Below are 24,151 nucleotides of genomic sequence, written 5' to 3' on the forward strand. Positions count from 1 at the left end.
TTGTAAGGCAGCAGCCAATTCAGCCACTCACCAGTATGTTCTTACTGAAGTTGCTGAACAGAGAAAGAGGAGGCAGAAAGGGAAAGAGAGAATATGGGGCTTCATAAATAAGATGGCATCAAAGAACTTCCTCAAATAATGCAACTATTCTAGTGTACAGTATTTATAATTATGGATATCCCACCATTTGGGTAGCACATCCAGAGGTAGAGGTGAGGGGTGTATTCCTCCTCCCGATCCACTGGGGGCTGTGCCCTCCTTCGACTGTACCACCTAAATGCAGAGGCATGTTCCTTGTTTTGAAAAATGAGGGGGGGGGTGGATGCAGGATTTGACCCTCATGTTGTCCAACCCTGCATTGTAATTTCCAGGAGATTCACTCTTGCCACCAAGTGCAGTCAGTCATGCTTCTCTGGCAGTTCATTTACAGTATATTAGTCATTGGAGCAGATGAAGGAAGGCGCAAAAGAAAGGAGGAGAAGGGGAAACAACCAGAGCAGGAGAAAGGATATGTTTGCAAACATAGTTTGTCAAATCCATATGTTACATTTTTAGATGTACGAAATCATAGATGAACACACAAAAAACATGTTGGCAGTTTGAATGTGTAGGTCTGTATAAATCATTGCCTGAGTAGGAGATTATGTAAGAACCATGTGTATGCCAGTTTGGGTTTTATTGTGGGAAGCAAAAACAAAAACAAAACATATATAAGTAATATTAAAAACACTCTATGAAGACCTCCTATCTTGTACCAGAGCTTAACTGTTCTGTATCCTAGATAGGAGAGAAGGGGAGGAAGAAATACAAATAAGTGCCATAGCAAAGGTTATTCTCAGGGCTGTTAAATAGTCCTTCATTCCTGGGAATTCTTGGCAACTAGGAGAGAAGCCAAAGCTAATAGATGTAATTCATTTCAGACGTACTGGTGATTTATCACTTCATTAATCTTAGTAAAACCAATAGCTGTGCTAAATGCTGTCCCAGAATATAGTTTTCTGTGTTGAGCATGTCATTAACCTGAAGACGACAGAACAACTTCCTCTTTGTTCTTTATTTACAATGTTTAGACTTAACTATTCACCGTAATCATCTATCAGTAGCATGGGGAAATTAATGTCCTTTCCCCCTTACTGGTTTTCCAATACCGTAAGTAGTCCTGGTTGTAGGTTGTGAGATTCTTACATTCCAATGGTTTCCCAGATTTGGAGTCCCACATTTACTTGGACTACAATTCCCAGCAATCCTAGCCAGCACATCCAGTGGCCAGGGTTTCTGTGAATTGCAGTTGAATAACATCTAAAGCTAGAAGGTCCAGAGGGTAAGGAATGAGATAAGCATTGCTCAGAAGGGTATCGAAAGGAGGAGGGAGACCCTGGAGATATAAAAGGGGGTGGAGAAAACAGTCATGGGGAGGACTGATGGCAGCAGGCAGTGGAGGAAGAGGAGAAGGCAGAGGAGGACAATGAAGTAGGGACCTGAGTGGGGACGCTAGAGTGACCCTAGCTTAAACCACCTAAGGAAGTGCTGCAAACCTCAAGCATCAGTTGGCCACAGGGTGCCATAACTCAGACAAGGTGGCAGCCATGGCCAACAGAGCCACTCCCAATAACTCCAAGACAGTTTTTGGCAGTTGGGGAGGGAAAGACAGTTTAGTCACCTCTGGCAATTGGAAGCTGAGGACTGAGGCATCCAGCAGATGGTTAAAGCTGTTTGGAGTTATTTCATTAGCATAGGGTGTGATCAAACAACTGGAAAAGGTCACATCCAGTTGCACTGGAAAGGGATGCTTTGCAGGAAGCAATCTCCCTTAAAGTGTCCCTTCTGTCTTCTGGGGAATTGCTTCAGCTCACCCCCCAACAATAGTAGTACCTAGAACTGGACCAAAAAGATCCAGCTTGAGCATGATCAGGCTGGAGCACAATTCCAATACGTTGTGTGATTACAGGGGAAAAGATTGTACCAGACTGCTCCACAAGTGGTCTAAAGTGTGATCTACTTACCTGTGTGATCACACCTTTAGTTATAAAAACTTGGCTCTTCAGGCAGACTTTCCCTCATTTCCTGAATTCTGTCTTTCTGTTCTTGGATTCCCCATCTTGATCATGCTATATTATTGTTCAAATGGTTTTTTTTATTATTATGAATGTTGTTTATTTTTGATAGTGATGTTTTTATTGTTATTTAATGATTTTATGATTTTGTAAGCCGCCCCAAGTAGATGCTGTCTAGGGGGGCGGGGTATAAATCAAATGAATACATAAAATAGAATAAATAAAATAAAAGAAGCTCTGTGTTTTGTCTTGTATCAGGACCTGTGGGATCCTTTGATGCCCCCACTCCATGGAAAAGTGGAGGGAAACATACATGATCCTATCTGGATTTCATGGATCCTGCTCCAGTTTCGTATTGGCAGTACTGGATACGATTTGGAGGCAGTTATGATCCTCTTGTATCAAAGCCTTTATTTTAAGAGAAAGGGAGTTTATTTTTAGTGTCTGGTTTCATATCTAGCTTCATCTCTTAAGCTGAGGAGGAATGTATGGATTTGTGCTGATGTTCTGGAATGGATAGACACAGTTTTAGGAAAGAGTGCTGTTCTGTATGAAAATGGGTGGGACCCTGAACGAAATTTCATCTTGTGTCAGAGGCAGTTTGATCTCTAGCTACACAAGTTGAGCAATCCTCCCCCCCCCCAGTCTGCCTTACACAATGCAATGTGCCAGATATCAAGTTAATGTGCAGTTTTGTGTCCAAGTCTCTATCTGGTTGCAGTGTTCCTAAATTAGACTAATGTGTAGTTTGTACACACTATTTCTGGCAGGAAAAAACCAACAATAATGAATTGGTCATTTAATGTCAAATGTTGTCAGTATCACTAGAAATTTTTTTCCTTATCATTTCCCAGTGATTTAAATATCTAATTTCAGGAGTTGGCAACTTGTGGCCCTTAAGAAGTTGTTCAACTGCCATCCACATTATCCCTCACCATTGCTATACTGCCTAGGGCTGGTGGGAGCCATATTCCAACACCATCGGGACAGCTGCAAGTTGCCCACCCATTCCTGCCCAACCAAGAGCATCATACTGTCTGGTTACTTTATTTGAGGCAGATATTTAAAGCACTTCAAATGGATCGAATGGCTTTCTTCCTAAATATTTTGTAATGCCGCAGTAAAAAAGTGTCTCCATCATCCAAGCAATGAAGCTGTGGCATGAGTTGCATGCAAACATGTGGGTGTGGGAGGTGTTGCTTTCACTGAGTTAGATCAGAAGGATTTCAATAGCACTCTTAGACAGCTTGAAAATTCTCAAAGGGAAAGTCATTCCAGATGTAAACAGCTGTTTTTACAGTGTGTGTGTGTGTGTGTGTGTGTGTGTGTGTGTGTGTGTGTGTGTGTGTGTGTGTGTGTGTGTATCTGTTTCAAGAGAAGTACTCTGTAACTTGTTCATTTCGGATGAAATCCTGTAGTTGCTGAGCAATCCTAAACATGTTTACTTTGAAGTGAGTCCCAATAAGTTCCATAGTCTATTTAGATATTCATGCATTAACGTTAATGTATTACTGGTATTAGTATTAGTAGACTATCTGTCTAGATGGGCGGGGTATAAATCTAATAAAATAAATAAAATAAATTAAATATTAGAATGGCTCTCCATAGCTACTGTGATTAGAATGGGTCACAATGAAACACTTTTTCAAGGTATGACAACGTAAGAAGCATCCAACAGCAGCCAATAGGTTAAACCCTACTGGATGAGTATGTCTTTCTTTGGGTTGGAACCAAACAAGAACTTTGGTGACAGGCAGAGAAAGATTCAAACACATAATCTGAGCAGCTGAAAAAGTGGTAGATTGATAGTACTGTATATAAATGCAAGGTTGCTATAAGTATAAAAGGCCAAAATTAGAGGGGAAAGTGGATATTGCTTATGTGAACTGAGTTTGGGCTGCCATAAGCTGAAATATTAGGAAGTGCTCTCCGCTTGGGCTCTTTTGTTTGAGAAGAAAGGTGTCTGTTGACTTCTCAGATAGGACAATCTAAGAGTGCATAAGGAATTAATTAATTCCTTTAGATAGAAAGCCCGCTCTATCCAAAGAGTAGAGAGTGACTAACAATAATAATCAGAGACAAAAGATGGATCTCTGTGTCCTTAAGACTCATGTTCTGCAAAAATTTGTAACGAGAGTTTTCTTGTGAACATGTCAGGATGCATAATACATTTGGGGCTAACTGCTCCTGCAATATACACAGCCTGCTTTAATGAGTCACCTAGTTGAATGTCAGCAGACAGTTGGATAAGGACTGTTTTCAAGAGATAGGCTTAAGATAGGCTCCTTTTTGTTTAAATCTGTGCTTCCCTTCTAGCGCCATTGTCCAGTTTAGAACAAAGAACCTCTTTGTGGTCAATGTAGGTAGCTGCATGTTGTCTCTGGATACCTGATGGCTTAATCACAAAGCGTGTATACATGGCAGTGTGATATCACCACATGCACCAGTGATAGTTCCCCCCCCCCCCACTTAGAGGCTACCATTTTACAGCAATCTAACAAAATGTCCTAATTTATTTATTTCTTGTATGCAGGTGTGATGGCTGGGTTCAATATGAGTGGTGATCTTAAGAAGCCTGCTTCAAATATTCCTCTAGGATCCCTGTCTGCCATAGGCATTTCGTAAGTCCTTTGAAAAAGGGTGGGTGGGGCTGACCTAGTAAGTTCTTACAGTATGTGTTATCTCCTAGTGCTGATAAATCCATTTCATATTCCAATTGTCCCCTTATTATCTGGCAAATCATGGCAGTTGTTTAAATCACTGGTTCTTAACCTTGGATTACTCAGGAGTTTTGGACTGCAACTCCCAGAAGCCTTCACCACCAGCTGTCCTGACTGGGGTTTCTGGGAGTTGCAGTTCAAAAGCATCCAAGTAACAAAGGTTAAGAACCACTGGTTTAAATAATCATAGCAAAGAAACAAAGCACTTGACATTCTTCCCTTTTCTTTCACTTTATTGCTCTAGTATGGAAGGATATATTAGGATTCCAGAAAGGACTGATGGAAATCTTGCAAAGGACAACAAAAACAACACGGCACCCACCTTCCTCCTCTAGTGGGGGAAAAACACCCTGATGAAGAGGACTATAAAATGAACAGGCTGAGGACTTTACATGTGGCAATTGAAGCAGGCTGGATTAGGCTAAATGGGTTTGCTAGGAGGTCCCGGCATGCCATTTGATGCAATCCTGGCATCCAAATGGCATACTGACCTCAAACGGCCCTGTTTGGTCCACAGCAGCCTTATGTTAGTTTGCCAATATTGTGAAATGGTTTAAGAAGAGAGTCATTTCGCAATATTGGCAAATTAAATACTTCCACAGCCAATGGTCAAAGAAGTGAATCTTCTTCCTATATTATGCTATTCCCCCCCCCCCATTTTTGAGTGTGTATTTCACAGGGTCACAACTAAGGCGAAGCAAATGGGGCTCTGCCCCAAGGTTTCAAATTTAGAGGATGCGCCCTTCCTCCAGACTTCCAAAATTGGCCTGGCAGCGTAGTGTACAATTATAAGAAAAGAGCGGTAGCCTAGGCAAGCAAGCAATCAGGGCGCTGGGAGTGGAGAGCAGAGGAAAGGTGAGGCACTGGAAGTTAGCACTATTTATGGCTCAGTAGACTAGTTATCTGGTCCAGTCACGGGTTGAATGTTTTCCTCTTCCTCCTTCCTCTCTTTCAGTTGTGCTTCCAGTAGCACAACACTCAGCCCACTGAAGTTTGTTCACTGAGGCCCACCAACCTAGGTCAGCATTCCAGAGATAAAGTTGGGGAACTTTATTCGGTGATCATTTAGTAAGTTATCACAGGATCCAAGCCTTCAGGGCTGAATCCATAGCAGGAGACTAGCTGGACCAGCTAGTATGCTCACATCACGTAGATCAGGGGAGCAGATTCAGAGGACCCATTTTGGCCTCCTGGATTGCATTGCAAGCTGAACCTTCTCTGATCACTGCATGCTGCCAGATTCAGCAGCAGCAACCAGAGCTGTGGTTTCTTCCACTCCTAGTTTAAAAGGAAAAGAAAAAGAAAAAGCGTGGCCACCACATGCTAGAGGGCATGCATCCTTCCTGAAGTGTGATTGCTTCCTAACATTGTGAAAACATTCTCCTTAATTCTCTGCTGATCATTGGTCTTAAATGAGCCTCATCAGGTTAATATTAATTTTTCTGTGTTTGCAGGTGGTTTCTGTATATAGTCTTTGTTTTTTTGCTGGGAGCCATTTGTACTCGAGAATCACTTCGCTATGATTTCATGATAGCAGAAAAGGTAACTAATGAAGTTTATTAAATATTTAAAACAAATTCATTCGGTTCTAAAAGCGAATAATCAAAAAAATCCATGTAGTTTACAGGAAAATGCGAGCTCTCTGTGGGCAGTCCGCTTTTCACCTGCTCACACATAACTGTGTTGTGTTTCCATGTAAATTGATCCCCAAGATTGTGCACTTCTCTGTTCCCCTCATATTATCTGATATCTCTTCCCACCTTTATCTTTTGCTGTTAGATCCAAACCAGGTCAACTATAGCTTATAAAAGCCACAGTTTTCCTGGTTCATACGTGTTGGTAAAACTATGATTTGTCAGTAAATCTAAAGTGAAATGAGAAATGTGATCCTACAGGATGGAGAACATTGCAAATAACATTGCAAATAGTTCTATTGCAAATAACCCTGTGAAGTGGATTATGAATCTATGGGCCAGGGAAAAAAAAGAGTCCTCCCATATAGGGGATGGTCATGTTGTTTGCCTTTGTCCATTTTGATTGCTGTTTCTTCACCTTTCTGAGATCTACAATATCCTTTTTGAGAGAAAGCAACAGGAAGTATGGACAATATTTCATTTATGATCACATCATACATTTGTATACAGTATTACTGTATTGTATAGCATTTCAAAACAGCATCTGAAGTGTGTTTGTGTGTATTGCTTTCCTAGTGCTCCCTAGCACAAAATTTTTCACAGAAGCCACAGACTGGTTGATGTTTTCACTGAACACAATTCAATGATCTCTTTGGCCAGGGATTTGATGTTACCATCATTTCTTGGCAACAGTCCAGTTTAAACAAGGCAGCCTTTATAATCCTTCCTATTAAGGATACACAGTGGCCAACCTAGGTATGCTGAGCCTGGTCGGTACTTAAGAACCTCTTTTTGCCCAGAGAGATGCTCCAGGGTGTGTCTTGATAGCTCACCACACAGAGTAGCTATATACAGAGGCACAGAGTCTAAGCTCTAGGGTTGGCACCTCATAACTCCACTTAACAAGAATCAGCATTGGAACAGCTACATGAACTTACTGCAAGCTGTTAAATGCTGGAGATGGTTGGCAGAGCTCTGTCTTGGCACCACAGCATTAGAGTATCAATGCAGCTGTGGTGGGAAAGTAATCTTTCCCACTAGAAATATTGCCTTTTTCGTAGTTGGTCTCTAAAGCAGCGGTCCCCAACCTTGGGCCTCTAGATGTTCTTGGACTATAACTCCCAGAAACCTTCACCACCACCTCTGCTGGCCAGGATTTCTGGGAGTAGAAGTCCAAGAACATCGGGAGGCCCAAGGTTGTGGACCACTGCTCTAAAGCAAAAGGAACTGTTTATACAGAACAGCCCTAGTATAGCACATTTGGTTGCCTGAGGCAGAAGAGAAGATGGCACCTCTCTCCATTCTGTGTACAAAAATGGCTGGACTTGTAGATAAATCTTCTACGCTGACAATGGGACAAGATACTGTCCTGCCTCTGAGAACAGTGCTAAGTCCATTTTTTATCCTTCAGGATCTGCTGCCTGAGATGGCAATGACCACCTCATTCCACCTGTTGTGAGGGCTGGCCCTTATTCAATAGATTATATATGTAATCTTTATATTACATGAGTAGCAGCAATATGTACAGACCGTAGGTAGGGATGGAATATTTGCTTAAAAAGATGAAAACAGCCTCTTTCTTTTGCTTTCAAGTTCCATCATTGGTTTCTGAAAGAAGAGCTTCTTAAACACGAGCAGTTCATTTAGACAAAAGAAAAAAAATGTGTTTTCTCACATTCCCCTCTTACATTAAACTTTCCCCTGCCTGGGATTATTTCCTTGTTCTTTTTTTCCTTTTCCTCTTCTTTCCTTGTCACTACCACTGCCAAGTTCCTTAGGGCTTTTTTGTAGTAGCACTAGAAAAACTAATTAGTTAGGCATCCTTCAGTCTCGAAAGACTATGGTAACGTGCTCTATATGGAGGACTTGGAACAGTGTCTAGTGTGGCTGAGGAGGCCGATTTGAGAATGACAATCCCTTCCACACTGAAGACAAATCCAATCTGTCCCCTGTCCAGCTCCCTGATTTTGCTGCAGGAGATCCTTTGGAATCCGACCATCAGCCATTCTCACGACGAGTCTGGAGAACATGGTAGCTGCTTTGCCAATGCGTTTATCCAGCTCAACATCTAGAGAGAGGGTGTCAGAGATCGTTGAGCCAAGGTACACAAAGTCATGAACAACTTCCAATTCTTGTGTGGAGATGGTAACAGAGAAAGATGAGTCCACACCCTGGCACATGACTTGTGTTTTCTTCAGGCTGATTGTTAGTCCAAAGTCCTGGCAGGCCTTGCTGAAACGATTCATGAGTTGTTGGAGGTCTTCAGCAGAGTGGGCAACAATGGCTGCATCATCTGCGAAGAGGAGGTCCCGTATGCATTTCAGATGGGTTTTGGTCTTTGCTCTCAATCTAGAGAGGTTAAAGAGCTTTCCATCTGATCTAGTCCGGAGATAGACACCTTCTGTTGCAGTTCCAAAGGCATGCTTCAGCATGACAGCAAAAAAGATCCCAAAAAGGGTTGGTGCGAGGACACAGCCCTGTTTCACTCCGCTTCAGATGTCAAAGGGATCTGATGTTGAGCCATCAAAAACTACAGTGCCTTTCATTCCCTCATGGAAGGATTTGATGATGCTAAGGAGACGAGGTGGACATCCAATCTTGGGAAGTATTTTAAAAAGTCCATCCCTGCTAACCAAATCAAAGGCCTTTGTGAGATCTATGAAGGCCACAAAGAGTGGCTGTTGTTGTTCCCTGCATTTCTCCTGCAACTGTCTGAGGTAGAATACCATGTCACTGGTGGATCTCTTAGCTTGAAATCCACACTGTGATTCTGGACAGACTCTGTCTGCAAGCACCTGGAGCCTCTTTAGCACAACACGGGCAAGCAGCTTCCCTACAACACTAAGAAGAGAGATGCCACGGTAGTTATTGCAGTCGCCCCTGTCTCCTTTATTCTTGTACAATATGATCCTTCATGTCCTGTGGTACTCCACCTTCCCTCCAGCGGAGACGAAAGACTTCATACAGTTTGGTGGTGATGATCTCCTTACAGCATTTCAGCACTTCATCAAGGGTGTTATCCCTTCCAGGTGCCTTGCCGGAGGTGAGGGAATCCAAGGCTGCTTTTATTTCTGCTAAGGTTGGTTTGCTATCCAGCTCTTCCAAGACAGGCAGGCACTCAATGTTATTTAATGCTTCTTCGGTTACTACATTCTCTCTGGACTATAGCTCAGAGTAGTGCTGCACCCAGCGTTCCATCTGCTGTGCTCGGTCCTGGATGATCACAGCTGTAGCAGACTTCAAGGGAGCAGATTTCTTTTGTATTGGACCTAAGGCCTGCTTGATACCATCATATAATCCTTTGATGTTACCTGTGTCTGCTGCTATCTGTATCTGAGAGCAGAGCTGAAGCCAATAATCGTTGGAGCATCTCCTGGCAGCCTGTTGGACTTGGCTATGAACAGCTTGAAGAGCTTGCAAGTTGTACTCACTAGGACAGGCTTTATACGCTGCTAGAGCTCTTATCTTATCCTCGATGGCTGGCATTAACTCCTCCGAATGGGCTTTGAACCAGTCAGTCATCTTTTTGGTCTTCTTGCCAAAGGTGGACAAAGCGGTGTTATACACAGCGTTCTTGAAATGTTCCCATCGTTCAGGTGCATTTACATTACCTGGACCTGAAAGGGTTTCCTGAAGCGCTTGGGCAAATTCCTTCACTTTTCTTTGATCGCAAGTCTTGCTGATGTCAATACGTGGTCTTCCTTTTTCGTGTGATATACTCTCTTTGTTCGCAGTTTGACTCTACTACACACCAGGGAGTGATCAGTATCACAATCAGCACTCTGGTAGCTGCGTGTGATCGTAATACGAGGAAGGCTAGAACGTCTAGTGAGGATCAAATCGAGCTGATGCCAATGCTTGGATCTTGGATGTCTCCAGGAAACTCTGTGTTGAAGCTTAGTATTAAAGAATGTGTTGCTGACACAAAGATCATAATAACAGCAAAACTCCAGCAACTCCAGCAACTTTCCAGCTGTGAAGTCACACCTGGAAGGTTGGGTCTCCCCAGGTTAATTCACTGTAACCCAGTCATACAGGAGAGAGAGGGGGGAGGAAATCACCATCAGCCTGTTAATGGTTCTCCTCCCCACATATGGTGCTTGGGTCTGTTTATTTTCTTCTTCTATTCCTGTTTATTTTCTTCTTCTTTTCTTTTAAAGGCATGTTGTCCTAGCACTAACCCACCTAGGTTGTGAATGAGAAGGAATGGGCAGCTAGACAGGAGGAGGTTTGCACTTCAGCACTGTTTCCAGGTTTCCAGGTAGTTCTGCTCTGCTCTGCCCACCCAGATTTTCAAGAGGCATGGCTAGAGCCAAACTACCTTAAAACTCCCCTTCTCCTTCTCCTCTGTAAGTTCCCCACTTTTTTCCCTTTGATCACCTAGCTGCCCAGTGCTAGGTTAGCAAGCCTGAAAGAAAGAAAGAAAGAAAGAATGGGAATGCGAATGCGAATGCGAATGCGAATGCGAATGCGAATGCGAATGCGAATGCGAATGCGAATGGGGAAGGAAAGGATTCAAATGGCAGACAGTTTTCTTGCTGAACCGCCATTCTCAGTGCTATTCTCACTGGAGTTGATTGGAAATGGCTTCAGATAGAATAGCTACAAATCCTTCCACATTGGCTCAAGTGATCATACAATTTGAATAATTGCAAAGACATTTGATATTTTTAAAAAGTAGAAGCCCCAGTGACAGAGGAAATAAAATACGAATTGGGGTGAAAAGCTCCAGGCTGATTTGCATTGACTTTTATATCATGTAGTCAATGGAAAAATAAAACAAATCCCAGTCCCGGAATATCCCCTGCATTATTTGTCAATGAAGTTGCACCCTTACTGTCAAGTAACTATACATAGGATTGCAATCATGTCCTGTTAACATAATGGGAGAATTTATTAGTCATTGAGTGCATATAGACAGATAGACAAATCCTGGAGATATATTTATGGAGTCACAGTTGTGAGGGCTGCTAGGATGGCCTTCTGAACTTCAGAAGGTACTACTACATCAGTATACTCATCTGCTGGCAGGAACAATTTGAGGGTTTGTTCATGCTGAATACATCCCACAAGACTTGGTTAATGTAAACCCATGCTTACCTATAGTAAATGTCTCTGGATATCACAAATAGTAGGCCCCAAGAGCTTAAAACACTGTAATTTATGCTCCACAAGTACATTTATAGAGCAGTTCTGTAGAACTTCTATTTTCCTGTGGATCAAAATGTCAGTGAATGCAAGAAAACATGTGGAAATTGTTGCTTTAAAATGGCAATTCTAACTGTATTCAAGATGGCTGTATTAGGGTTCCTTTCTGAAGCCCCCCTTTAAAGCTGCCTGCAGAAAATGTATTTGAACAGCTTATGTTCTTCTAGAGATCTTTGTATTACCACATCTTACTATAATCCCTCTCTTAAGAGCCTCAGGAACTAGGCCAATATTCCCAAACAGTAAATGTTCTATATTGTTCAATGCCCCAAACTTCCATAAGAACCACAGACCAAATTAAAATCTCCAAAGAATTGGTTCATGTTCAGAAAGCAAATCTTACACTTTAATTCTTATCCCACTGTAATTGCAATAACTATAAGAGGGTTAGTAAATGCTGAACATTCCACAGTGATGGATATATATAAAGCTAATTTATAGCATGGGAGTCTGGTGTACAAAAGGTTTCCTTTTGTTTCCTTCCCTAGATTATTGTGACTGGAATTGGAATAATGCTTAATTTGTCTAAACATCAGGAGATACCTCCTATATTGAGGTATCACTATTCAGCAAATGCCCAATGTAAAAACATAGGAAAGATATCAAAATATGTTCTAAATTCAGAAAGTTATTGTGCATATCCCTGAACTAAAGTTGAATAATGGATTTTTCAGGCAGCTATAGCAGATAAAGCAAGCCCTTTAGATTTCGATTAATCACAGCTTTTCTCAGTCACAGATGTTTAAACCATGATAAACTGTGGTTCACTATATGACACCCAAACCCAGAGAGTTAATTAGGTTTTATTGGAGGGGGGAGCCTGCACTTCTACATTATAACACTCAGTGGCTTTAGTAATGCATACTGGTAATTAACCACAGTTTAGGATGAAAATGTAATAAGCCATGGTTTATTGTTACATAGGAAGAGTTCTGTTGGATCAAACCAAAGACCTACCCAGACCATTACAGTGATGCCTCGCAAGACGAGCGCTTTGTTTAACGAAGAAATCACATAACGAAGAAGTTTTTGCGATTGCAAGAGCAACCGCAAAACGATGTTTCCTATGGATTTTTTCACTTTGTGACGATCGGTTACCTGCTTTGCTAACCGATTATCGCAAAATGAAGATTTTCGCACAGCTGATTGGTGGTTTCAAAATGGCCGCCGGGTTAAAAAAAAATGTCCCCCCACTGTTTTCTGGGACGGGCAGCGAAAATGGCCGTGCTATGGAGGATCTTCGCTGGACAGTGAGTTTCAAGCCCATAGGAATGCATTAATCGGGTTTTAATGCGTTTCTATGGGCTTTTTAAAATCACTTTACAATGTTTTAGTTCTACAGCGATTTCGCTGGAACAAATTAACATCGTAACGTGAGGCACCACTGATTCTCTTTCTCACCATGTCCTGTGATCAGGATTACATACAACCACAGCATGTAGCATTTAAGAATTTAAAGCTTAATGTTATGATTGAGCATTAATCACTGTAACATCACAATAGATTAGGCCTAAGACAGTCAAATTTTTCAGAATGGAAATCGGGTGTGTATTCAGATTTGGAAAGATTTTAAACTCAGACAGTAATGTCATGTTTGGAGAATTCCAAATATATTCAAATTCAAATTTGATAGTTCTGAACACCTGTAGTAATAATTCCTATTATAAGTCCCATTTACCCCTATAGATTGTGGAGCAAAAGGCTAGGTTTCGGCTTGCTAGAAGTGAAAGTGAAACCTATTTCTAAAAGCAAAAAGCGTGCTGTCTATATACCGCCCCACAGCGCTTCAAGCACTCTCTGGGTGGTTTACAAGTTAATTATGCAGGCTACACATCCCCCCCCCCCAGCAAGCTGGGTACTCATTTTACCGACCTTGGAAGGATGGAAGGCTGAGTCAACCTTGAGCTGGCTACCTGGGATTGAACCCCAGGTCATGAGCACAGTTTTGGCTGCAGTTCAGCAGTTTAACCACTGCGCCATGAGGCTCTTAGGCATCCTGGGGTGATTTCTTGAGAAATGAGGTAATTTCCTGTTTCTCCTGTATCTCAGCTTTGTAATGCATACTGTGGTGAACAGTCCTGCAAGACCTAAAATATTTCCTGTTCATAATATTTCAGGGGCTCACTTGTTGCTTTAGGTTTCAGTGGGTACAGACCTCTATTTATAGGTGAAGTGGGAGGTTTTGGTTGCACAGCTGTGAAAGTCAGTGGACTCAATGGGGAAAACCCTGTTGTGTAACTGTACCCAGTGCAACTCAGATCAGATGCCAGGAGTGTTTCATTTACACTAATTAAAAGCTTCCAGTCCTTCCATTTTAGGTTCTGAGGCTGCCTAGGCCCAATTTTGCCCTGGGGATTCCTTTGGGAGCCTTGGGCTGGGTGTGTGTGTGTGTTGCTTTAAAAGTAAAATAATTGCTGCCAGTTCAGCAGCAACCGTCCTCGTGATCCCAGCAGCAATCTGGCAACAGGATTTTTGCCCATTGTTTGTACAGCCCTGAAGTCTCATTGCACCTGGGACATCTCACTGCATCGTGTGGCCTAAAGAAGAACATCAAGTGCAACCTGCCCCTGCCTGCTGTCCAGGCGAAGTTATGTGGGACCCAAAACTGGCCAAATCGTTTTAGTACATGCGTCAGAAAATCCCATAAGCACTTCTTCTTGTCCTGGGAGGAAGAAAGACACAAATAACAAAATAAAGGATGTTTACACTCAAAATGTAATGCTTGAGGCAACCAACTTTATCTGCCTACCAGTTCTGCTGCACCCCTGTTTTCAGATGAGAATATCATTTTTATTTTGTTGAAGGAGTTCATTTGCCATTATTTTTTGACAACCTAGTCAGTGAAAGGTGGGGGACCAAACACGCCTTTTGTTGTCTGCACTTTAAAAAAAGTTATGGAAGCATAGGTTGGATTTAGGGGCAAGGCACTCAGCCTGAATTTATAAAGCTATTTGGTCACAATTGGCAAAAAACAATAGCATGTTATACATTTAAATTCTGGGAACCAGTGATCCTCTTTCAACTTTCCCTCCTCCAAGGCTGCTTAATCTTCTGCTTCACACTGGGCTTATAATGTCAGGAGATGTTTTCTACCCAGCATACTTAGCAAGGTTTGTGCATTCATCTCTTTAATGATCAAAGTAAGTACAGTGGACCCTCTACTTACGGAATTAATCCGTATTGGAACGGTGGCTGCAGGTCAAAAAGTCTGTAGGTTGAGTCTCCATTGACCTACACTGCATTGAAAACCGATTAATCCGTAACTGGCCATTTTTGTTCCGTTTTTGTTCCATTTTGTTTTTTTCCGGTCTGTAGGTTGATTCTCTGGCTGCAAGTCGAACCTAAATTTTGCGGCCAGAGAAGTCTGTAACTCGAAAAGACTGTAAGTCGAGCCGTCTGTAAGTTGAGGGTCCACTGTAAAGAAGTTGCTGTTCTCTGAAGATGCTGGCCACAGAGACTGGCGAAACGTCAGGAAGAACAACCTTCAGAACATGGCCAAAGAGCCTGAAAAACCCAGAACAACCATTAGGTCCCGGCCGTGGAAGCCTTCGCGAATATATTAAAGAAGTATTAATTAGCCATGCTATCAACATATGGTTGAAGGAAGATCAGGACCACACAGACCAGAAAACCACTGTTAACTACCATTAACAATCCATGACAATGGGTGGAGAAGGACTGCAGAATTGGGATTATCCCTCACCCCCAGTCCTTTGTCCTTCTAACTGCTTATTCAGACCAGGGGCAAGTGAAACCAATGTGGAGGATATATCAGGGGTCCCCTACCTAATCTCCTCAGACTGAAGAAGCTACATGGATGAGTAGAGAAATGTTTCCACCTAATAAGAAAGAAGTCCAGTTGCCATGACTCAGCTTCCAGATAACATCAACTGGATGACTGAGAATCTTCACAGATATATTACTCCGTTAGCTGTATGGATGATCAAAGATCTGGCACCAAGTCTTACTCCTGTTGTGTAGTGTTGCAGAGTTTTGAATTTCTGGTAAAATTCCTTTAAGACTCACACAGGAGAATAGCTACAAATTCCCCAGAGTCTGCTCCTTTCTCATTAATGCACTTGAAGTCACAATAACTCACTCTGAGACATCTGTAGGAGGAAGAATAAAAATTTGTCTTTACTTACAATTGTTTTTAAATTACAGCCTTGTGTACGCTGCTTTCTTTCTGCACACATACTTTGCAACCAACCAAATGGATCAACAGCCAGGAAAGAGAGGAAAGGAGCACTTAGCAGAGAGGCTGTGCTCACTTTGAATTCAAAGGCTGGAAGGAATGATTACTTAGTGCTAGATAGAGATACCATCTCCTCAGCCCTGAAAGGTCCCTCCCAGTCACACAAATTACAGTGGGGTCTCTAATTAAGAACTTAATCCGTATTGGAAGGTGGTTTTCAAGTTGAAAAGTTCTTATGTTGAATCTGCATTTCCCATAGGAATGCATTGAAAACCATTTAATCCGTATCTGCTCTTTTCCGTCCATAGAAACTACAGTGGAACCTCTACTTAAGAACTTAATCTGTTTTGGAATGGTGTTCTTAAGTTGAAACGCTCTTAAGTTGAAACAAAATTTCCCATAGGAATGGACTGAAAACCAATTAATCCGTTCTGGCTGTTTTTTGTTGTTGTTGTTGTTATGTAGAGGTGCGTTCGTACATTGAAGCATTAGTTCCCATAGGAACTAATGCAAAGCTGGTTAATACGTACTCTACCACTAGGGGGAGATTTTTTTTTAAAACCTAAGATGACCTTAAAAAAAGAGCAGGAAAGGTTTTTTTTCCCTGTTCTTATCTTGGATTTCTGTTCTCAAGTAGAAGCAAAATTTAGCAAATGGAGCTGTTCTTAAGTTGGATTGTTCTTAAGTAGATACGTTCTTAAGTAGAGACCCCACTGTACAGATAACAGGCAGGGTTGCAAATAGAACTCCAACATATAGGACACTGTTGAACTAGGAAAAGTTGGTTTTTTAAAAAAAATAATAAACTACAACTCTCTGAATTTTCTAGTCAACATGGGTCAATGGTTGTGCTGGCTGGAAATTTTGATCAAAAACATGTAACTTTTGCAGTAGTGAGAGAGCAGACTCTTCTTGAAGGATCTGTTTTGATTCATCTAGGCAGGATTGTGTTCATCTCTCCGATGGAGAATCCAGATTCTACAAAGCTAGCTTTGATTTATTGTCAAATGTGTATTTAAGTAGAGAAGAAGCATGCCTAGTTGTTACTTTAACAAACTGGGAGAATGCAAGCCATATGGAAAACACTCATTTAAATTTCACTTTTGGGGAAAACAGATACTCAGCAAATTCTTTTGGAAGGAAAGTTTTAATCCGTCTTTACGCATCATGAAACACAGGAAACAGGAGGCAGGAGATTTCTTTCCATTTTGTGCAATGCAAAGTGCTGATGATGTAACAAAAAGATTAGAATATATTGTGCTGCTGGCAGAATTGCACTTCACTGGTCTTGCATAAGAAATTTGATTTTTTTAAAAATTAATGACAGCATATTCACCATTTATTCTTAAAGGAACATTAGTCCTCAAATTTATTTTCATTATTTGTGGTGGTAGGTGGGTGGGAAGTAAGGAAATGAAGTAATGGAATGTGAGAAAAACTCAGACTAGAATTAAGAATTCCTTGTGAAGAATTTGTTCATTACACATTTTTTTGGTCTACTTTTGGCCACATCGTTGAAAAGACTCCTTTCTCCCCAGCTGTGAACAGAATATCAAGTGGCATTTTCAAATGCAGGCTCTTTGGATAACTGAAATTATGTGCAAGCTTTTTACTATTGGCTGTTTGTTTTCAAATGGATTGTAAGGGGATTATTCAATATACATTATTCCAGGTGGCTGTATTACTGTTTTCAAATCAGTTGTTTCTTTCAATGATTCTTTTCCCGGTAATATTCACTGCCACTTTTCCTACTCCCTTCTCTACATTTCTAACAGTTAACAACATAGTTTTGTTAATTAGCAAGAAAGAAGCTTAACTCATTTGGGGAGGGGGCTTTATGGATTTTCAAATACTTCATGATTTTTTTTTGTTCTTGCAAATTGCTTAGGCTGTGATGCTCAACACCCTTTGCGGAAAACAAACCCTGGTGAACACAGTGGCCTGAATCCAACTGAATACTTACGCTGGTGTTAGATTCAGTGGTATAAATATCAGCAACAAATTGGTGATATGTATCAGGCATATGTAACAAGATTCTGAACAACCAGTATTCATTCAGAGTAAAGATGTATAGGACTGTGCTATTAGAGTACTCCATGTTTACTTGGGAAATCCATGTTCAGCAGCAGCAGTGGCAGAACAGTGCCTAAAAGAAGCCCTAGTTCTGGTGTGCTGTCTTGGACCAGAATCTACCTGAAATGAATTACTTCTTTGGGTAACAAGAGTGTAGAGAAGTTAAATTTCAGGACTGATATAATAAGTGGGACTGAATTGAATTGATGCAATGAGTAAAAGTTTGGAGACCATCCAAACAAAAACATAAAATTCAAACCAGGGTTGAAATTAGCACCATATTTGACACAGTGAAAATACAGAGTCTCACCTTGCTGTGAACCAAATTAGGGGATTTGGGACAAGACACTGTACAGTTATGGCAGCAAGACGCCATAAATTATAGTCTCCTCAAGCAGATTTCATTGCAATGTTTGATGACTATCAGATGTTCATATTTTCCAGGCAACAGAAATCTGGAATATTTGTTGAAAAACAAGCTTGACATTTGCTTAGTATTTGGTTGAGAAGTGATTTACTAATGAAAAAGAGTTAGATTGTGGGATTTTCTTTTTCTTGCTGTCTGTTTGTGCATGGTAGTCAACACAGGAGGGGATCCTGTATAGACCACCTTGACTGTGGACATTGGTCTCATCAGTCTTTGGGCTGGCCTTTGTTATGTGAAGCTTAGTATTCTTTTCCTGCTGGTAATATGCACAGATGAAATAATTTCTTCATAGTTCATATAAATAATTTGTGGGAAGCGGGGCTCTAAATCAGTGGTTCTTAGCCTTTGTTACTCAGGTGTTTTTGAACTGCAACTCCCAGAAACCCCAGCCAGCAGAGCTGAAGGCTTCTGGGAGTTGCAGTCCAAAAACATCTGAGTAACAAAGGTTAAGAACCAGTGCTCTAAATGACACTTATGGGTTGTTGATACGGCTGTAGTTTTTACCTGTGTACATTTAAATAAATAATCAGGTTTAGGATTTGGGGGGGAGTACCCTCTCTTACCACCTCCTCACAGGCACCCATGTGAACACAATGTTACAATGTCAGGCCATTTCAAATTGTGGATACAGGAACACTACCCCACATTCATAAACCAAAGTGTGTGTGTGTGGGGGGGGGTTGGAAGGATTAAAACTAGTAGGGAACATATAACATAGAGGATGGACCTCTGAACTAAATAAAAATGTAATTTTCTCATTCTCATAGACGAGGAATTGCAAAATTATTATTCTCATTCCATAGAGGGAAAGGTATTTTGTTGAAACCTTGTCAAGAGAAGTAAACACGAGCAAGAAGAATTGGGGGGGGGGGGGGAGAAATTATACAAACAGTGCAACTTGTTTTAATACAAATAGTTCATTTTGTGCAAAATGATGATGGTTGGTGATATGCTGCATGGACTTTTAAGGATTAAGACTTTGTGTCATGTCTAACAATTAGCTACTGTTCTGTGTCTGCTCTGTGGAGCTGCACTTTGCCTCACAAAGAAGACAATCTTTGTGGATACAATGTATTCGGGAAGGCTTTCATGGCCGAGATCTAATGGTTGTTGTGGGTTTTTCAAGCTCTTTGGCCATGTTCTGAAGGTTGTTCTTCCTAACGTTTCACCAGTCTGTGTGGCTGGCATCTTCAGAGGACTGGAGTAGCACAGGAGTAGTGCCACAAAAATACAACAAATGTTACGATCAGCAAAGGACAGAAGGGACCCCCTCACCGCTGCAGATACCTTGCAGTTGTGGTCAGGTATATATTGGAACCACAAAATGCAGCATCCACACCAGAATCAAAGAACATGAGAGACACTGCAGACTAAAACAACCAGAAAAATTAGCAGTAGCTGAACATGCCCTAAAACAAGCTGGACATGAAATTCTATTTCAAAATACTGAAATACTGGACAACACCAGCAATCATTACGTTAGACTGCACAGGGAAGCCATTGAAATCCACAAGCACCAGCAGAACTTCAACAAAGAGAGGAAAGTTTGAAATCTCAACAAAACTCCCAGCTCTGAAAAATACAGTGTGCAAAAAGTCAACAAACTCTACCCAGCCACAAGGACCGGGGATCACTACACACAAAAGACCAGCTAATGACACCCATCAATCACAGTGACAGATAATCTCTCCTCCTTATCACAACAATACATCCACAACAAGACACACTAATCGCCCATCTCCTGAAAAAGAACAAAAGCTGATCTCACAGCCATAAATACTCAACATCCAAACAAACTACACCAGAGCACAGAGTGCTGTCCTCTGAAGATGCCGGCCGCAGAGACTGGCGAAACGTTAGGAAGAACAACCTTCAGAACATGGCCAAAGAGCCTGAAAAACCCACAACAACCATTAGATCCCGGCCGTGAAAGCCTTTGCGAATACTTATATGAAATTAATTGGCAGTTCGGTTTGGTTTTTCTCATTGTTAAAAAAATGTAATATTGATTTTCTTTAGAAGATGGATGGCATTGTAATTGGGATATTATTATCTTCTAGCTGTTATGATACTTTTAAGCTTGTGTGTCTTTTCCTGTTTCATCTCTTTCTGTAAGTGCATTTCCCTCAACTTAAAGTTTCCTTCCTGTATGTTAGTGGAATCAAGTATCTGCTGTTCCACTGTGTTTCCTGTAAGTGGGAGAGATTTCTTCTGAATTTGCTGCTAAGTGAGCTTCCCCCACCCCACCCCTGGTAATTCTGTTTATAACCCATACTTGCTGGGCTAAACAAAATATATACCTTCATATTATTAATTAAATGAACTACAGACTGTTAAACTGGTTCTGGCTTTTGACAGTCCTTCCTAGGGTTGCCTTGGTATACATTATTCAGATGCTGTTTACCCTTCCTTTCTTCTGGGGCCAGTCTGGGTCTGTGTAATTTGCCCAAGGCCACATAGGCTGGCTCTCCTCCCAGGAGGCACATAAGGGAATCAAGCTCCTCCTCACATCTGGCTCTGCAGCCAGGTAGCCAACTCACTAAACAATCTAGCCAGCTGTGTTGTTGATTAGAGGTGCAGTATTCATTGAGATATTTTTCTGAGCAAGTTCTGCTGAAATGCCTTGTGTGCTTGTGTGCTTGTTTTTATTATCAAGCAGCTGCCATAAGAAAACTTTACAGTGTGATTGTTGTGGCCCATATTGATTTTATTTATTTATTTTGACACTTTTTAAGGAGTTTACATTTCAGCCTGCTTCTGGGCAAGTCAATTGATACTGATGATACACAATATATATGAATTACATATATAAAGAGTGTAAACCTATGAACATAATTTGCTTTGGTAATCCTTCTGTGAAGATGGGGAATACTGGCCATCTACCAGTTCTTCCATTGCCTTTACCATCACCCCTTGTAATTGGCTATCTTGGCTAGGGCAGATAGACACTGCAATCCAAAAGCATCTGATGGACCAGAGGTCTAGAGGTTTTGTACTAATGGTCCAAAGTGAATTGCATTGGATTTAATTGCACTGAATTACTGAATAAATATTCTGTATATTCTCCACTCCAACCTCATGCCTGTCTTGCAAATGTTATGTTTGTTGTTGTTTTTATTTATATACCACCCCATAGTGCTAAAGTGGTTTACATTATAATTATACAAACAACACTTTGCCCCCAGTGAGCTGGGTACTCATATTACCAACCTCAGAAGGACAAAAGGCTGAGTCAACATTGAGCTGGCTACTTGAACCTGTCAGGATTGAAATCAAGTCGTGAGCTACTGTACTGCGCTATAGGGCTATTAATGGTGCTGCTGCTGCTGAGAAAACAGTAGTACATCCAGCATGATAAATTCGTGGTTGAAGTGAGGTTTCTGCATGAGACAACCCAACTCCCATTCCTAGCCACTGTAGGATATTATTTCTCAAGTGCAAACCCCACTGATTTGCTATCAGATGCCTTTTTCATTTATGTATACTTAACAATTGCAGCATTTATGCAGAGAAAAACATTTTTCCTCTGCTTTTTGTTTTGTTTCATTTTTTTAGGTATCCTTGGTGGGCTTTCTGTTCTTACTTGGCCTGTATATTTCGTCACTAGCATCCTGTATGGGAGGCCTCTATGGAGCACCCAGAATCCTTCAGTGCATTGCTCAAGAGAAAGTTATACCGATTCTTGCATTTCTTGGACAAGGGGTTAGTAAGCAAGAAAGGCAGAATCGTCTGCCTTTTCTTTTCAATATGTAATAGCTTTGACATGCATACATTTAGTTCATCAGGTATATCTTTTTGCAATGCTAGCAGAAGCCTGATAATTTACATTCCAGAAGCAAAGGGATATTCAACTATAATCATTCTGAATAGGAAATTATGTGTGTTTCTAAGCTCAGCATAAGATGAAAAGGGAAATGATTTTCCAAACCATGAATGTTATTTGGAACTGATTCTCATTCCATGTTAGTGGCTCATCTGGTATCTTGAAACATACCTCTTTTGGCTGGTGTTTCAAGGAGGTCCTGGGATCACCAGCTGAGAACTGATTGCAGCCCCTTCTCCTTATGAAGGAGAAGAAGAGGGAATGATCTGGGTATGTCCCCTCTGGTAAGAAGAGGGAATGATCTGGGTATGTCCCCTCTGGTAAGAAGAGGGAATGATCTGGGTATGTCCCCTCCGATAATCACAGCAGAACCCCCACCCCCCTCTTCCCATGGGTGCTTCCCAGTACTGACCAAGAGTGATTTCTCCCCCTGCCCTTCCTCACAGAGAAGAAGTGAATCTGCACCAGAGTGCCTCAGCTGAGTACCCTTAGGGGATGCGGCCTCATTCTAGTGTACCAGTTGTTTCAGATTTTTTTCCTGGATCGACTTCATGCCAATATACTGCCCTCTGTTGCTCAGAGGGCATAATCCTTCTGAGTTAGGGGAGGGAGTTCGAAAGAAATGTGGCACAGGTAAGAGCAGTGTCACACATAGTGAGCTTTTCTTTTGTTTCCCCCGAGGCTGTAACTGTTAAGATTCATGCCTGGGCTCCTTGCCCTGCCACCTGAGTTCCGATATTCCCCTCACTCTGGACCAGCCATGGCCCAAACTGCTGCCCAAATAACAGTCCATACCACTTTATGGCCTAATTAAAAAAAAAAAAAAACAGAAACAATCTCTGTCTTCCTGTTTTCTTGCTCTTTGAAAGCTTAAAACTGCCTGCTGTCTTGAAATATAGTATGTCTGTCTAAGGACATGATTCTTTTAATATTAAAAAGCATCTGCAGTAGAATATTAACAAATGAAATACAAAAGAGAATAAATAAAAAAGTGAGCATTTCTCCCACATTTGAATAAGTTCAGTACAAAAGGACTTGCAATGGAAAGGAACCGTATCTTTGTGGACTCTGGAACTATGACAGGTACTGTGAATAGGTCTTCCCTCTCTTCTGACTTCCTTAAAAGTACTTCTTAAAAGCCAGTGGTGAAACATTTAGCGGAGAGGAGGGCAAGACCCTTACATAAAATTAATGAATTTGCGCTCATATATTTTTTTAAAAGCTCATTATTTTCCTTTGATCTTATAGAAAGGACCAAATAAAACCCCAGTGGCTGCCATCTGTTTAACAAGCCTGATCACTATGGCTTTTATTTTCATTGGTCAAGTGAATGTTCTTGCTCCAATAGTCACAATCAACTTCATGCTTACATATATTGTGGTGGATTACTCCTACTTCTCTGCTTCCATGAGCTACAACATTCAGCAGAACTCCAGAAAAATGCAGAGGGAAGATTCCAGGATTGTGCTGCGCTCTTCTCGGCCATTATTACTTGACAAACCATCTTCTTATGGATCTGATGGCATAGTTCAAGGCAGATCAAACGGCACTTTGTTAGAATTCACAAAAGATATGGACCATCTCTTTCGGCCTCTTGGTAAAGGGCCAGGAACTGGTCTTGAAACAAAAGACAAGGACATTGGCCAAATGACAAAGCACAGAAAGCAGAAGAAGGAAGCCAAACAAACATTACAAGACAGCTTTTTGTTAGATTTTGATAATAACTTTGCCTCTGCACAGGATCTATATGGTAATGTCCTGGAATCAAATGACAAAAATATGCAGAATTTCTCAGAGCCAAATCATCAGGAGGAAGAAGGCTCATCTTTACCTTGTGGTACAGAAACCAAGCAGAAGAACATTCTTGATGGAAGCCACCATGTTGATGACATGCAGAAAATACCCAACCAGAAAGTGCAAGGTAAAAAGGTTAGAGGCACAAGGAAAGCTAAAGCTCATACCCTCCCACAGACAAGATTATACATGGTTTTCTTTTTTCTTTTTTAATGGTCAGAAT

The 24,151-nt window shown here is 41.3% G+C and overlaps 1 protein-coding gene across 1 annotated transcript in view; it reads left to right on the top strand.

The window, feature by feature from the left end:
* SLC12A8 (solute carrier family 12 member 8) overlaps nt 1–24,151 on the top strand; it is an 81,960-nt gene that overhangs the window by 48,448 nt on the left and 9,361 nt on the right. Inside the window, exons 7-10 of the mRNA XM_072984968.2 lie at nt 4,588–4,675; nt 6,229–6,316; nt 21,867–22,013; nt 23,383–24,055. Of these exons, the coding sequence (XP_072841069.2) occupies nt 4,588–4,675; nt 6,229–6,316; nt 21,867–22,013; nt 23,383–24,055 (996 nt within the window). The remainder of the gene's footprint in view (nt 1–4,587; nt 4,676–6,228; nt 6,317–21,866; nt 22,014–23,382; nt 24,056–24,151) is intronic.

The sequence above is a fragment of the Pogona vitticeps genome, chromosome 1, assembly GCF_051106095.1.
Source record: "Pogona vitticeps strain Pit_001003342236 chromosome 1, PviZW2.1, whole genome shotgun sequence".
NCBI lineage: Eukaryota > Metazoa > Chordata > Lepidosauria > Squamata > Agamidae > Pogona > Pogona vitticeps.